Source organism: Paramisgurnus dabryanus, chromosome 15, assembly GCF_030506205.2.
Source record: "Paramisgurnus dabryanus chromosome 15, PD_genome_1.1, whole genome shotgun sequence".
Taxonomy (NCBI): Eukaryota; Metazoa; Chordata; class Actinopteri; order Cypriniformes; family Cobitidae; genus Paramisgurnus; species Paramisgurnus dabryanus.
Genome location: NC_133351.1, coordinates 1,853,047 through 1,869,515, shown reverse-complemented (window position 1 = coordinate 1,869,515; position 16,469 = coordinate 1,853,047). Strand labels below are relative to the sequence as shown.

General features: G+C 37.9%; 1 protein-coding gene across 1 annotated transcript; it reads right to left on the bottom strand.

Moving 5' to 3' along the window:
- Nucleotides 1-732: 732 nt before the first annotated feature.
- Nucleotides 733-16,086, bottom strand: xrcc5 (X-ray repair complementing defective repair in Chinese hamster cells 5). Its single transcript, XM_065252360.1, has 21 exons — nucleotides 16,039-16,086; nucleotides 15,370-15,483; nucleotides 15,095-15,278; nucleotides 14,936-14,984; nucleotides 14,734-14,856; nucleotides 14,162-14,341; nucleotides 13,956-14,070; nucleotides 13,734-13,872; nucleotides 13,514-13,626; nucleotides 13,294-13,356; nucleotides 13,068-13,205; nucleotides 12,446-12,536; nucleotides 10,967-11,091; nucleotides 10,668-10,864; nucleotides 9,814-9,901; nucleotides 9,414-9,483; nucleotides 8,092-8,201; nucleotides 1,517-1,613; nucleotides 1,374-1,441; nucleotides 1,184-1,255; nucleotides 733-1,063 (listed from the first exon to the last, which is right to left on the bottom strand). Exons 1-21 carry the CDS (start codon nucleotides 16,054-16,056, stop codon nucleotides 1,049-1,051), a joined length of 2,169 nt encoding a protein of 722 aa, XP_065108432.1. The 5' UTR covers nucleotides 16,057-16,086; the 3' UTR covers nucleotides 733-1,048.
- Between the last annotated feature and the right edge of the window lie 383 nt (nucleotides 16,087-16,469).

Below are 16,469 nucleotides of genomic sequence, written 5' to 3'. Positions count from 1 at the left end.
GTTGAGGAGTGATTTAACTCAAACTGCAACAAAAGTCACTGTTTATTTACTTCCATCATTGCTGGTCTTCTCAAATTATACACAACAAGTTGCTGTTTCTTCTTCGTTTGTGGGTTAACTTGCTTAGCTTTTTCTTCTGTGACTTCTTTTGCTGCTACTGTGGTTACACGCGTGATTACTGCCTACCAGCGTTCTGCGGGTGTGTTTGCACGTCGACGCGGAAGACGATGCACAAGTATAAATGAAAACCGATGCGGAACCTACGCCGTCGCGGCTACGCCGTAGGACCTACGCACGACTATAAATCGCCCTTAACTCTCAGTGGGAAGAGAAGCTGGCGAATAGATAAAGATCATCAGCTCCACATGGCCTGAACCTCTTTATATTTCCACTGCAGTACTGCAGATGTTATGAATTATCAACCTTACACATACCGCACATGAAATGAAGGTTCATGAGCTTGGATTTTAACCTAAAAAATGTACAAGCCTTTTTGTATCCATTTCTGATCAATGCCAAGAAATCAAAATCATTGCATTCAGATCCAGAAGGGCACAACAAAATGGCATTTTAAAAGAAACTCTGGTGATTGTTATTCACAGGCTGTTCTGCACAAACTAAAAGATTCATTATTAATTATTAAAAGGTTATTTTATTACCTCTCGTTTTGATATTAAAAAATGAATATACATTTTCTATCAGGACTAAGGAGAAATATAACTATGAAAGCAGTTTTAGTTCTTTAATTCTTTTATTTGAAATTTCTCTGCCATTATTCATGAACAAGAACATTTAGTGCTCTTTAGAAAATCAAAAATAGACACTTTTGTGCAATTTGTGCCACAATTCAAGCAATCGCACTCCACATTAGAATTGGTCCAAAGGCTTTAATTATGATGTATTGAAGCATTTAGTACAGGGTGAACTTTAAACAAGCAGAGTTAAACATACAAAGACATCATGTTAACCGTTTGAGAGAGGTTCATGGAAAATCCTTGTCAGATCCACACAGGATTTTGTACCTAATGAAGATGTCTGAAGATCTGATTCACATCATGTCAAGCTGCAATAAGAAAGCATTAGTTAATAGTTTACATGATGTCCCTTAAATCAGTTACTTTTCAAACTTTTAGTTATAGTTGACAAAAATAGAAAAAAATAGTGATGTACAGTATATACTCACCAAATCATCAACATCACCGGTGTCATCCTGCGCTGAGGACACCTGGACCTCCACCTTCTCCAATGCCAGAAACTATAGCAGCAAAAACATGAGAAAATATTAATAAAACAATATGAACCGCATGTAACGATGTCATCATTAACCCTTTCAATGCCCACACCTGGAGATAAACTGTAATGTTATACGATACCTGATTTGCATCTTGTTTGGAGAAGGTGCTGTTGTCCACTTCATCTTTGCTGATCAGTGTGAGACCATCTGAAAACAGAAAAACAAGTAGATTTCAGTTTACCATAAACATAAGATCACTCATGTTCAGATCCGTTCCTGTACCTTGAACAAGCAGATCCCAGAATTCCTGCAGGTTCCTGTCGGGAAGACTTCTCTTCAGGGACTGCATGTAACTGTTGAAAAGCTCAGCGTTTCCAGACTGATGAAGTAAAATACAGTGACAGGAGAGCATTTAATGACATTCATACTTGTGTCAGGTTCAACGGTGTACAGCAAGGATACAAATACAGTAAGATCCTGGTGTTCAAATCTCACATCAAGATGCATGACAGCAGAAATAAATGAGACATCTCATCACTCATCATCCTGTTTACACCTCTGCTCTAACCACATAAAATGAAGATGTTTAAATGCAGACAAATGAAATAGCCGTTCATAAGATGGCTTTCAATTAATGTACAAAACTAAATTTGTGTCTTTATGAACAATAAAAATAAGCCAATCATTAATTTCTGAACTGGTTCTTGTTCTTATTCCTAGGTGTTCATTAAATATTAAACAAATATGCCTATCCATAAGTCAGTCCTATCAGCTGTGTATTTGAAAAACTGCACTTTGACTTCAATGCAGTTTGTAATACAAAAAACATCTAAAAATATCCTAATAATCTCTTGGGGTATCAGCGTAAATCTATTAGATTGTCTTATTACTGAGCAGACACAAAGAGAAGATTGAGAGTAATACAGAACTGATGATAATGATGATAATGATTAAATTAAGATGGCATGAAATCCTTCAGTCACAGTATCAGTCTGATAATCTTCATCCCTCTAGGGCAGCGATTAAAAACATTCATACTCCAGCAAAAGAGCGTAGAAGAAAAGAGGCCAAACTCTGATGCTTTTCTGGAAACACTCTCTAGTTGGCGCTTCGGTAACACAGCTGCCATTTTGGGGTGAGAATGGCAACCAAACAACAACACAGATACACAGAATAACAACCAAAGAGAAGTCAAAGTGGAATAAAAGAACATAGTTTTTGTCAGTCCACTAGAAAAGCTATCAGTGTGACAGTAAAATCTTGCCTTTAATCATTTTCTGCTAACTTTTACTGTTCTTTTTAGAGTAATAAAATAAACGTAATTATTTTTAGGAACTGCAAGCCCCAGCCATAGAAAACATAATAATGATTTATTTAAATATGAGACTAAAGGCCAGATTTACTAACAGCTTGCGCCAGCGCAAACCACAATTTTGGCGTTAAATAACGACTGTCGGGATTTAATAACGATGCACAGTTGATAATTAGCACTGAAAAGGTGTGGTTTAGTTATTTTTGCATATGCATTTTTAGGAGTTTCTCTTTCAGACGCAAAATTTATGGGAGAAGATTATTTAGATGATTCACGCAATGCATTTGACTTATGTTTGCGCGTGTGATATTATATTATATTGCTGGAGGAAATAAAAGAGGAGTCAGTAGAAGTCACACAATACCAGAAGTTTTAAAACTTATTATAAACCTTAATTTTTTGTCCTCCAGTTCATTTCAGTGTACTTTGGCTTCATTAGCTGTGATGTCCGTGGTGCTGAACTCAAGCACATCAGGTGTTAGTAAATCACTTGCACCTCATCAGCTCTGCTTATTTGCGACCCTGAACTAATTTGCGCTACTCTTTGTAAATTGCGTTGATCATTATGGAAATGAGCTGTGGCGCCTGTGTTATTTAATTTGTGCTTTTTTAGTAAGTAACTCACAGATATTACCACTCCCATCTGCGCATTTTTTTAATTGCGCCCACGCTAATTTGTCCCGGTTAGTAAATCTGGCATTTAGTTACAATGAACTTATTAAATTCATTTGCTGCATTAATTTATTTTATTTATAACTAGGGCTGTCAAAAGATTAATTACGAAAATTAAAGTTTGTGTTTGCATAATATGTGTGTGTAATGTGTGTAAAGTAGTAAGTATATATAAATACACACATACATACATACATACATGCATACATTCAAGAAAAAATTTTATTTTATATATAATACATAAAAATCTAAATAAATAATTAAAGCTGCAAGCAGCGATGGAAGGGCCCTCGCACGCATGTGCACCGCCACTCTATGGCCTTAGTAAAGCAATGAACCAGGGGGATTTAAATTTAAGTGGGTAAATATAGGTGGATCTTTAAAGGAACTTTGATGTGCCACACCTCTTGTGTGCAGCAGGTGGCGCTGTGACTGTAACTGATTGTTGTTATATTGATGTGTTCAGGCCAGGACCCTTATCAAAAGTGTGAAGTATAGGGCAGATCGGACAATGTATGCCTGAATTGCAACAGATTCCTGTTTCATGGCGAAACATCACTCTTTGCGAGGCCGCCACGGACACGCCCTTCAACAAAAAGTCAAGATCTTCGCAATTTATCATCGCAAAGGGCTTAAGATCAGTCTCACCTGATATGATAATGATTTGATTAAATCTCTGAGAACAGTAAATCACAGCGTAAAACAAGGCATTTCCTGCTACCTCTAGGTGGCGCTAGGACTGAAGCTGAATATTGGCATTGAAATGTGTTCAGGCCAAGACTCTTATCAAACATGTGAAATGTGGGGCAGATTGGACATTGTATGCCTTAGTTATAACAACTTCCTTTTTCATGGCGAAAACGCTGAATTTTGTCAGGCCGCCACGGACACACCTTCCAACGAAAAGTCAAAAGCTCCGCAATTTAACATTTCAAAGGCCTTTAGATGAGATTGACCAAATATGATGACGATCTGACAAAATCTCTAGGAGGACTTTGTTAAAGTACGACGCTTGGAAATGTATTATTATCACACAAGGTCTTGAGATTACACTGGTGAAATATGATGTTGATATGGTTAAATATCTAAGAGCAGTATGTCACAGCGTAAAACATGGTATTTCCTGCTGCCTCTAGGTGGCGCTATGAGTGGTACTGAATTATGCCTTGTTGATGTGTTCAGGCCGGGACCCTAATCAAACGTGTAAAGTCAGGGGCAGATAGGACAATGTATGCCTGAATAACATCATGGCGAAACATCACACTTTGCCAGGCCGCCACGGACACGCCCTCCAGCGAAAAGTCAAAAGCTCGGCAATTTAGCATCGCAAAGGCCTTTAGATTATACTGACCAAATATGATGATGATCAGATTAAATCTCTAGGAGGAGTTCGTTAAAGTACGACGCTTGGAAATGTCAAAAAATGACAGAGAGGCTGACTTCCTGTGGGGTTTAGAGCTTCACTCCATGAGACTTTTTTGTAGGTCTTGGGGTGATAGATGATCCTACCAAAATTTGTGTGTGTACGTTTTTCGTAGTGGGGGGGCTGTTCTCTTGAAATTTTGCAGGTGGCGCTATCGAGCCATTTTTACACGCCCACTTCTGACGCCTATACTACATGTACATTTTCGCCACTTCTGACGCGTGTGCAAATTTCATGAGTTTTCGGGTATGTTTAGGCCCTCAAAAATGCGATTCATTTCGAAGAAGAAGAAGAAGAAGAAGCAGAAGAAGCAGAAGCAGAAAAAGCAGAAGCAGAAAAAGCAGCAGCAGAAGCAGCAGCAGAAGAAGAAGAAGAAGAAGAAGAAGAAGCAGAAGAAGAAGCAGAAGAAGCAGAAGAAGCAGAAGAAGCAGCAGCAGAAGAAGCAGCAGCAGAAGAAGCACCAGCAGAAGAAGCAGCAGCAGAAGAAGCAGAAGAAGAAGCAGAAGAAGAAGAAGAAGAAGAAGCAGAAGAAGCAGAAGAAGAAGCAGAAGAAGAAGAAGCAGAAGAAGAAGCAGAAGAAGAAGCAGAAGAAGAAGAAGCAGAAGAAGAAGAAGAAGCAGAAGAAGAAGAAGAAGCAGAAGAAGAAGAAGCAGAAGAAGAAGCAGAAGAAGAAGAAGCAGAAGAAGAAGCAGCAGAAGAAGAAGCAGAAGAAGCAGCAGCAGCAGAAGAAGAAGAAGCAGAAGAAGCAGAAGCAGAAAAAGCAGCAGAAGAAGAAGAAGAAGAAGAAGCAGAAGAAGAAGAAGCAGCAGAAGAAGCAGAAGAAGCAGCAGAAGAAGCAGCAGCAGAAGCAGAAGAAGAAGAAAAAGCAGCAGCAGAAGAAGAAGAAGAAGCAGAAGAAGAAGAAGAAGCAGAAGAAGAAGAAGCAGCAGCAGAAGAAGCAGAAGAAGAAGCAGAAGAAGAAGCAGCAGAAGAAGAAGAAGCAGAAGCAGAAGAAGCAGCAGCAGAAGAAGCAGCAGAAGAAGAAGAAGAAGCAGCAGAAGAAGCAGAAGAAGCAGCAGAAGAAGCAGCAGCAGAAGCAGCAGCAGAAGCAGAAGAAGAAGAAAAAGCAGCAGCAGAAGAAGAAGAAGAAGCAGAAGCAGCAGAAGAAGCAGCAGCAGAAGAAGCAGCAGCAGAAGAAGCAGAAGAAGAAGCAGAAGAAGAAGCAGAAGAAGAAGAAGCAGCAGAAGAAGAAGAAGCAGAAGCAGAAGAAGCAGCAGAAGAAGAAGAAGCAGAAGCAGAAGAAGAAGCAGAAGCAGAAGCATAAGCAGAAGAAGCAGCAGAAGCAGAAGAAGCAGCAGAAGCAGAAGAAGCAGCAGCAGCAGAAGAAGAAGAAGCAGAAGAAGCAGAAGCAGAAAAAGCAGCAGAAGAAGAAGAAGAAGAAGCAGAAGAAGAAGAAGCAGCAGAAGAAGCAGCAGAAGAAGCAGCAGCAGAAGCAGAAGAAGAAGAAAAAGCAGCAGCAGAAGAAGAAGAAGAAGCAGAAGAAGAAGAAGAAGCAGAAGAAGAAGAAGCAGCAGCAGAAGAAGCAGAAGAAGAAGCAGAAGAAGAAGCAGAAGAAGAAGCAGCAGAAGAAGAAGAAGCAGAAGCAGAAGAAGCAGCAGAAGAAGAAGAAGAAGCAGCAGAAGAAGCAGAAGAAGCAGCAGAAGAAGCAGCAGCAGAAGCAGCAGCAGAAGCAGAAGAAGAAGAAAAAGCAGCAGCAGAAGAAGAAGAAGAAGCAGAAGCAGCAGAAGAAGCAGCAGCAGAAGAAGCAGCAGCAGAAGAAGCAGAAGAAGAAGCAGAAGAAGAAGCAGAAGAAGAAGAAGCAGCAGAAGAAGAAGAAGCAGAAGCAGAAGAAGCAGCAGAAGAAGAAGAAGCAGAAGCAGAAGAAGAAGCAGAAGCAGAAGCATAAGCAGAAGAAGCAGCAGAAGCAGAAGAAGCAGCAGAAGCAGCAGAAGCAGCAGAAGCAGAAGAAGAAGAAGCAGAAGAAGCAGAAGCAGAAGAAGAAGAAGAAGCAGAAGAAGAAGCAGAAGAAGAAGCAGAAGAAGAAGCAGAAGAAGAAGAAGCAGAAGCAGAAGAAGAAGCAGAAGAAGCAGAAGAAGAAGCAGAAGAAGAAGAAGAAGAAGAAGAAGAAGCAGAAGAAGAAGAAGAAGCAGAAGCAGCAGAAGAAGCAGCAGCAGAAGAAGCAGCAGCAGAAGAAGAAGCAGAAGAAGAAGCAGAAGAAGAAGCAGAAGAAGAAGAAGCAGCAGAAGAAGAAGAAGCAGAAGCAGAAGAAGCAGCAGAAGAAGAAGAAGCAGAAGCAGAAGAAGAAGCAGAAGCAGAAGCATAAGCAGAAGAAGCAGCAGAAGCAGAAGAAGCAGCAGAAGCAGCAGAAGCAGCAGAAGCAGAAGAAGAAGCAGAAGAAGCAGAAGCAGAAGAAGAAGAAGAAGCAGAAGAAGAAGCAGAAGAAGCAGAAGAAGAAGCAGAAGAAGAAGCAGAAGAAGAAGAAGCAGAAGCAGAAGAAGAAGCAGAAGAAGCAGAAGAAGAAGCAGAAGAAGAAGAAGAAGAAGAAGAAGAAGCAGAAGAAGAAGCAGAAGAAGAAAAAGAAGAAGAAGAAGCAGAAGAAGAAGAATAAACTGAGCAAAAACAATAGGGTCCTCACACCCCGGTGTGCTCGGGCCCTAATAATAATAAACGGAGCAAAAACAATAGGGTCCTCACACTTGTGTGCTCGGGCCCTAAATATACATGTAAATGTTTCTTAAATGCATACATGCATGTGTGTGTATTTGTATATACAAAATAATTACGCAAAAAACAAACAAAAAACATTATATATATATATATATATATATGGTATGCGATTAATCTTTGGACAGCCCTATTATAACTTATTTTTGTATGTAAGTTATGTGTAGATCGTCATGGTAAATGGGTATAATGTTATTATAATGTAAAGGATTTTTAAAGAATTATTATGTTAGTATTAATGACATCTTCAGTAAATGCTGTATTGTCTTATGTATGTGGCCTTTCCATTTTATCCAACTATATATCTATATGTAATTTTTGATGTTTAATCACTAATATATATATATATAATAAGGTTTGTGAAAAAATGAATATGAAGTATCACTTTAGTGATTGTACGTTATTCTGTGTTGTCAATGTCAACATTCAGGTTGGATTTCATCTTTAATGTACTTTAATTTTTTTCTATCCCATAGCGACAGCAAGAAACTACTGGATTTCACCCCAAAATAGCAGAGGCATAGGACTGCTGCTGGGCGCTGGTGTTGCAATGGAAAGTTTTGCCTCTTGGGTTCTTCGCTCTTTGCTCCAGCCATGTGCTGTATTAACACATCCTCATCATATAACAGCCTCCAGCGGCGACTTTCTCCCCGTGCGCCTGAAAACAATTGATTCCTGATTGAACGTGGAGCTGAATTAAGATCTCACCGTGATGGACTCTGTCCTGAAGGCCTGGATACAGGTGATGCTTTTCATGTAGTACTCCGGACTCCTGTTGCCCAGCAACTGCTCAATCCTGCGGATCAGCTCCTGACACGCTGTCAAGGTTATGAAACAATGATTGTCAAAGCAACAGCATAAACTGTGGCTAATATCCAGAATCAACAACACTCACTAAAGGCTTTAAATCAGTTACTAAAAAAAATTGAGTTTGACATCCTAGATGAAGTTCAATAAGACCATGATATATACAAGAGGATGAAATACACAACGGGAATGATACTGTACAGGTTCACAAAGACAGAATAAGAAAACAGATCATAGTCTCTATGCTAGAATCAAGTGTGGATTGGTGTCAAACCTATTCCTGACTGGTCTATAAAGTCTTTGTATAGTTTTGTTTAGAGGTACATCAATTAATCGGTTTTGCTGATTAATCGGCACCGATAGTGCACTGGTGAAACAATTGGGTATCGAGAAAAATCCTTGCAAATAGTTTTCTGAGTTGCCTCTGTTTCACAACATTATAAAGAAATTCATTTGCTGACTAAATCCTGCATTAGCAGAGAAACAACAGCAGAAACCTACGTTTGTCGTCAAGGCTGACAGGACGCTAATAACAGTAGTACCTCAAACAGTTACACAAAAATACACACCGATAAATCCAACCCAAAGGTTTTAATGTCATGATTATTACCATCTATTTGGATTAGTTTATATCCAGTTGGTTACTTTAATCCATGATTAAGCCGGCTAAGCTGCATATTTTAAGTTTATATCGAGAAAATGTGAACTATATGCAGCTGTCGGCTAAATGAACAAATCCAAATCTGATTTCAGTTTTTTATCATTACTGCAATACATATTTTGATATTTTGATTATATAATTATTAAACGTTTAGACAGAAGCAAATAAAGTACAAGACTACACATATAACATACATTTATGTAATTTTGATTTTACCAGTGGGAATATTTTACCAAAGTATTTACTTCAATACTTATTAATATAGTTAATATATTTTAATTAATACATTTATTTAATTTAGCCATTTTTTTTACTTTACTTTATTAATACATTCTGTCACTGTTTTACTTTAAGTGTTATGTTTGTGTTTTATCCAGTATCTATTTTAAAAACTATCTGTCGATTAATCGGTTATCTGCAAGTACGGACCAACCTAGTTATCGGTATCAGTAAAACCCACTATCGGTCAACCTCTAGTTTTCTAATGGTTTTTATGACATTGTTATTGCCTTGTGCTATAATTGGATGAAGATGAAGTAATGGATGAAGAATTAAATCTCACCCTGATCAAAGGGAAGGCTCTTTTGTCTTATCAATGCATGGAAATCTCGAGCTGGATTCACGCTACCAACCTGAAAGACAGATTGATTGGTGTTTCATACAGAATTAACATAATGGCTGCTGCCCAAAACCAAATGAGTTAATTTGCAGTCTGCACCTTACATAGAAAGTTACCTTCAAATTGAAAGTGACCGCTTTTGGTACACTGTTCATAGGCATCATTAAAGACAGCAAAATTTGACCATATGACTATTACATCATAAGATGTCGACATGGGTATCTCATTAAGATTTGAAACAAAACTGATCAATTTATAAATTATATACAACGTCTGTTCATCTGACAAATGCACGTTTTTGAAAAGTTGTATGTGTGATATATGAAGCACACGAGAGTCTCACCGATGTGACGCGTCCTTCTGTGATCTCTGCCAGGTTAAATTCGGTCTCCTCGCTGACTTTGACTCTTTTTGCATCGGGCTCTTCAGTGCTGACAAACACAATTAAAAAGTTAAAAACTAGATCATATTTTACTCATCCTATGTGTAAATGACTTTCTCTTTTCAATATCCTTCCTGACTCTTTATAATGGCATTGGATAGTGCCCCATTTTAAAAATGCATCCACCCATCAAAAAATTATCCATACAGTTATTAACTCATTCCCCGCCAGACATTTTTTTGAAAAGTTGCCCGTCAGCATTTCTTTGATTTTCACAAAAGCTTCACAAAATGCCTTCCGGAAACATTTTCTTCTTAAAATATATAAACATACAAATATATCAAATTAAAGAGCAGACCCTCTGCTTTCAAACAAACAATAAACAAACAAACAAAACAGGGAAAAACATTTTATCCTATCTAATATGGGTATTTTTCTTAAAAAAATACAAATTTTTTAGCAAAAAGCTGAAATAATTGCATTTTTGTGAAGGAATTTTGTTAGAGGTCAGATTCAGAGCGATTATCAAAAAATAGACAAGTTTAAAATGAGTAAATAACGTTTTTGCTTTAGTTTTTTTTTTTTTATAAATTGGGTAAGTACGCCATCTAATGGATAATCGCGGTGTTACATATTAACATAAAACCTCATCAGGTACACTTTTTTATGCAAATGTTTTCTCTTAATTGACAAGATAACTCGTCAATGGCAGGGAATAAGTTAAATGTCTTCTGAAGTGAATCAATGGGTTTTGTAAATATTTTTATCATCACACTCCTCCTGCAGTCTCAAGTCTGGATCTCATTCATTCTCACCTGACCCCAAACACATCTGCACTGGTCTTCGCTTCTTTCCGTTTCACCACTTCTTTCAGAGGGAATTTTGTCTTGACGTCTTGCAGCGGGGCCTGACAGCGAGCAGACACGGCCTGTGGTCGCTCCAGAACCCTCTGAAGCCAGGGTTCAATCTGTGGCAGAGGATCATCAGGTCTCACGCCACGGTGATGTAAGCACTGAAGACACAAGAAAAACAGAATTCACATCTGAATCACACAACTAAGATACAATATATGGCTATCATTTCATTCAGTCTAGGAAACAGCTCATATTTTAACCTGGTAAAGTCTCTGGAACTGTGGGTTTGGAATGTGGTTGGTTTTAAGCAGGTCGACTGTACTTCCATCTTCCTCAACCAGCATCATGGAGTCGATTAGCCCATCCACTGCCGAGAGCTGCGACTCTAAATGGACACGTTAAGACCAAGACAATTCAATAAAAACTGAGTTCACTTTACTTTTTAAAGAGGTGTGGGTTTGAGTCTTTTAAAATAAAGAAGCTGGGCAAACACAACTTAACCTGTAGACAAAAAGGACATCATTTTTTAGTGTTTGCTGTTAAACACAATAGCTGTTGCTTCTTTTAGATTTTATTTAAACTTGATGTCTAAGCAGCAGAGATGTAAGGTGTTTATTTGTTTTTTGACCAAATCAAGCAGCCTTAATATCAGGATCTGATATAAAAGACCCACTTATGCTTTTGGAAATAATAATAATGCTTATTACAATGGAATGGCTACAATCTTAAAGACGCCACTGTTTCAACTTTGTAGGTATGTGGTGTTGTTCATAAATATAATTGTGACCCTTGCTGTCAAAATGAATTGAAATGTCCAAGGTCTGTTTTTGAGCTAGAGGCATGTTGATTTTGGTCAAAACTGAGGTTTTCATAAAAATAAGTACATGAAGTCAAGTGATCCCAATACTCTAAATAGTCACTAAACATTTAAAATGATCGTTTTCGGAGTGGTGTACCATACCATCCTAAATGCCTAATCTAATACAAATGATGCGTCTCAATCCACATGCACATCTAACATTTTTGTTTCGGTTTTAAAATGCAGAAATTAGAAAATAAATTGCAGGACTGCTTGACGTATTAAGAGGAATAAAGTTCAGGACCTGATTGATGTTAAAAGAGTAAATAAGACATGAAAACAATCGTCCTTACACTGAATGACAGATACGAACCATGCATACATGCACAATCCCGATATATAGACAGAATTGCATTTTGAAAAAAGTTTTGACAAGAATTAAGGCAGATATAATCTGTTATGTCTAAAGTTAATGTTAGGTTAACTGTTGTATAAAAATATCTGATGTGTAAGATTATATACAGTATATCTTAAAACTGTTTGTGTCAATGTCAATCAAACAATAAAAGAAAAAACTTGAACATATATTTTTCCTCTAGTATTGTTTTTGACTTTGTGTGGCTAAATCTATTAGTTTTACTGTGATTTTAAGGTATGGATGCAGTGATTTTGTTTTTGAACCCTCAAAAATCTTTAACTTGATTTTTCTCAAAACTGACTTTGCTGACTCTCAACTTCAAACAGGTGTAGCTCTCGTTTTTTGTCAGATTCAAAAAAATCATACATTGTTTTGAACTTTGATGTTTTTTTATATTACAATATTAATAACTTATTTTAAAAAATTTGCTCATTCATTTTGTCAGCACGGATCACAAATGTTACAGAAACACATTACAGAAATGAACGCATTTGGCTTTTTGTTTGCTTTCTGAGGACTCACCTGAGGGTTTAAACTTCTTGTTGCTTTCTAACATCGGGAATGTAAATTGTCTGAGGTCTTCCATATACGGCAGCTGAACGTACAATAGACACTGAGGACAAGGTGACAAGTGAGAGATGGGAAGCTTATTGGGGATAAAACATTAAAGGTGACATAGAATGATTGAACAGGGTATTTATCCTTGTTCTGTGATGTGACATGTAGACAAATATGTTTTGTTTGGGTCTGTAATGCCTTAGAAGCTTCCTAAAAACCTCTCTCAGATAGCTCTATTAGGGTGGGGGATTTTAAACAAGTGGTTTTGCACCTATTTGGCTCCCCCTACTGGCTTAACTTGCAATCTCATTACTGATTGGCTGACTTTGCTGCCACTCAAAAAATGTAGCCAATTATTTTAAAGTGGAGGGGCAGTGAGATGATGTCATAAGCATCAGTTTGTCAGATTGGGCCGTTTTCTGGCTGACATTTCTAAAAGAGGAATTTCTATGAGACTGAGATGTTTAGCATGTTTAGCACTTTTTGTATGTTCGTGAATGCGGGTAGACTACCATTATTCAACAAAGACAAGGTAAAAATGGTTTTTCATTCTCTTTAACAAAGTGTTCAATCAAAACCCACTTACTTCATATTTCTCCTTAATGCAAGGAAAGGCCGCGCCCACTTGAGGGTTGCTACGGCGATCATAGGCGTAACGCACTACAGCCGCCATCTTTAGAGCATCAAGTGCACGAATCAGAGCAGAGAGAGCTACAGCCGCATGCTGCGAACACCAAATAAAACATTATTGTCTTTAAACATTAAATTATAAACACTGATACGTTTCAGTATGATGTCACAGCGAACATTACCTCATCATCTCTGGGCGCAAAAACTTTAACAACCTGACTTCCCATAAACTGATGACGATTAATCTGCATCATACAAATAAAGAATTAACGGTGACTGTATAATAAAGGGTAGAAACATGGTCACACAGATCCATGATAATATCAGGTTTTGTGAGTTTGAATGGGATGTGATGGCAAACATGGTTTGAAGAAGAGTGCCATCTAATGGACAAACACTTACCAGCTCCTGTTTAGTAAAACCAAGAACTGAAAAACATTTGCCATCGGATTTGTATTTCATCTGGTCCTCGTCCACTTTAGAAAAGGGAACAATGTCACTGCCGTAACGGTAACCTGGAAGCAAAAATGATACCAAATGAAATATTTTTTAAATTGGGTTTGGGTTCACGCATGCATGATAAGTGTGAGGTCATGTGTGTCTTTGACCCCCTCTAAATCACCTTGAATAGTGTCTTCCTTCTGCACTTCAGTTTCATCATCATCATTCAGGCAGTAAACCGTCTCTCTCCTGACATCATCTTTCTGGTGACTCTCAGCATCAACCACAGCCCATGACTTCTTCACCTTCTCCTCCGTCACCTGTGTGTTATGAGCACCAGATATGAATTAAGAGTAGAAACGACGAGCATTACTTTTGAACCGTTTAAATATCAGGAACGCACCGCTTTGTATCCGACGATGCGGATGGTAATCGAGCTGCCGATAGTGAGCTGACAGGGCCAGGGCATCGGCCTCCGGGCGATACACTTAAAGATGGACAGCTTCTCCAGAGCATCACTGCAACAAAGTAATTTACGGCAATTTGATCACGACCCTTCAAACCTTTATAATTAGATTTAAATCATAACTCATTCATAAGAAATCTGACCTAAAAGTGTAGACTTCCTCCAGACCATCCTCATCCAGAGCGGTCATGATGTTTCTGACCATCTCCAGACCTTGGGTCTGCTGTCCACTTAAGCCTTTTCCTGGGCGGGGTGGAGGCGATGCTGACCCAGACCCACCCCTACCTCCATCACCTCCGTCTTCATCCGCAGGGAACGGCAAACTGATCAAATTAAACACAACTCAATTCAAAGATCAGTGAACTCTGTTATAGGTAGGGCTGTAACAATTATGAAATTTGTCAGTTTTATTGTTTTGACATTTAATTCTAATACATTTTTTGTGTGTTTGTGAAATAATTTTCACCCATTGTTGTGATTATTTAAATTAAATATTTTGCAAGGTTTACCTGGTAGTAAATATTAATACACAACACATATTTAAAAGTAATCTGATACTGTCTCTTTATACAGGCGCTGCAGCTCCCCCTTGTGTTTTTTAAAGAGATGTGCAATCATTGCGGTGAGCTGAAATCGATTATTTAATAATTGTGAAAGCCCTAGTTATAGGCATTATTCGTTTTACGTCAACGTATTATACATGATTAGTACTTACAAAAACTGCAGAGTAATTCCTGCTTTCTTCAGACTGTTAATAATAACATCAAGCTGGTCTTCAGAGCTCTGCACGTTTAGATCCGTCAACAGCACGATGTTCAGACGTGTATATTTTTTACCTCTAAACAACAAATGGTAAGTGTTGTGACATCAGCACAAAGTCTTCTGAAGCGCAGATAAATCATAGCAAAAATACTCACATGGTTTCGTTCTGCAGGAGATCCATGCAAACAACAAGAGCATCAAGCCCTGATGAATAAAGTCAAGGGCTTCAATAGAAATGTAGAAGAGAACATGCAAATACAACACAAAATGTTACTAATTTGGTAAAATAAAATAATAAAGTTCTTCAAGGATACAATCTGCTTGTTGGCCACCAGGCTGAAGTTCATTCTGAATCTCCTCCAGCAGCTCAAAATCAGGCATCATCAGTTGTCGACGGACAGTGATGTTCTGATACTGACCATCTTTAGCCAGACGGTTCTTGGTTTCGTCAGTACCAAACAGCACCAGAGCCACTTCATCCTTATTCTCATCAAACACCTACAGACAGACAGAATGTAAATCATCATGTTGATATTATTACAGACAGCCGATGTCATAAATAAACAGAGACGATCATCAAAATACAAACCTGGCGCTGGACAAATTTTTGGATGACTTTTTTGGCCTGTTCGAAAGGCGGTTCCTGGCCAGGTTCTGAGTTGCTCATGGAGAAACCCACATCCATGCACAGTACCAATGCTGACTAAAAAACAAAAACAAACTTATGATTAAAAGAGTGATTTAAACAGACATTGAAACACAAAATGAAAAGTTGAAGGAGTAAATGTAATATAAGCTTAACGCTGCATACAGCTTGACCATACATCAGGTGTGCATTATTGGTTTGAAATCGTTTTAATTAAGATAAAATGTAAGACTTTCTGAGAACTTTAATTTTGATCTGGTTTATATGACTTCATACGATTTGCAATATAGTGCACACTTTATATGGACTTATTTCATAGAGCTCGAGAGCATGTTCATACATGTCCACTTTAAACACTTTTCATTCTGTGTTGCTAAAAAAAAATAAAGAAACAAACGGGACTGAAACAACTCGATAACGAATAGACCTTTGAATAAACATTTCAAAACTTTATTTTACGTATTTATGAAACGATCTACAAACGGGACCGTCAGTTTAACCCATGAACTACAATTATAAACAGTTGTGTGGCTTTAATTACGGATTCGTCAGTCAGATGAAATAATCAAATTATCGCAATACAATGTTTATAATGAAGTATCAATAAATTACCTTCGCTGCGCGCGCCATCCCTGCTGAATGGTGTCTCACTGTTATTGATCCGGGTGAACAACAACTGACAAAGGACACAAAGTTCCGCCCCAGAGTTAACGTTACAGAAAAGATGTGTTCGTCCAAAAATAAAATTTCTTTCATCATATACTCACCCTCATGTTGTTCTAAACCTGTATGAAATTATTTTTTTCTGATGAACACAAAAGAAGATATTTTGATAAATGATGGTAAGCACACAGCTGATTTGTAACCATTGACTTCCATAGTAGAAAAACAAATATTATGGCACTATAGTGATAAATGATGATGAAGATAATTTAATAAATTATGTTAAGCCCACAGTTGATGGCACCAAATGAACCCCATCATATTTGTTTTTCCTACTATGGAAGTCAATGGTTATAATCAGTTATCAAATATCTTCACAA

What these genes read in the sequence shown, in the direction of transcription:
- xrcc5 (XM_065252360.1), bottom strand. An exon ending in GAAGGAAGACACTATTCAAG is followed by an intron (nt 13,627 to 13,733) that starts GTGATTTAGAGG and finishes TTTTGCTTCCAG; the next exon opens with GTTACCGTTACGGCAGTGAC. An exon ending in CTGGGATCTGCTTGTTCAAG is followed by an intron (nt 1,442 to 1,516) that starts GTACAGGAACGG and finishes TTCTGTTTTCAG; the next exon opens with ATGGTCTCACACTGATCAGC.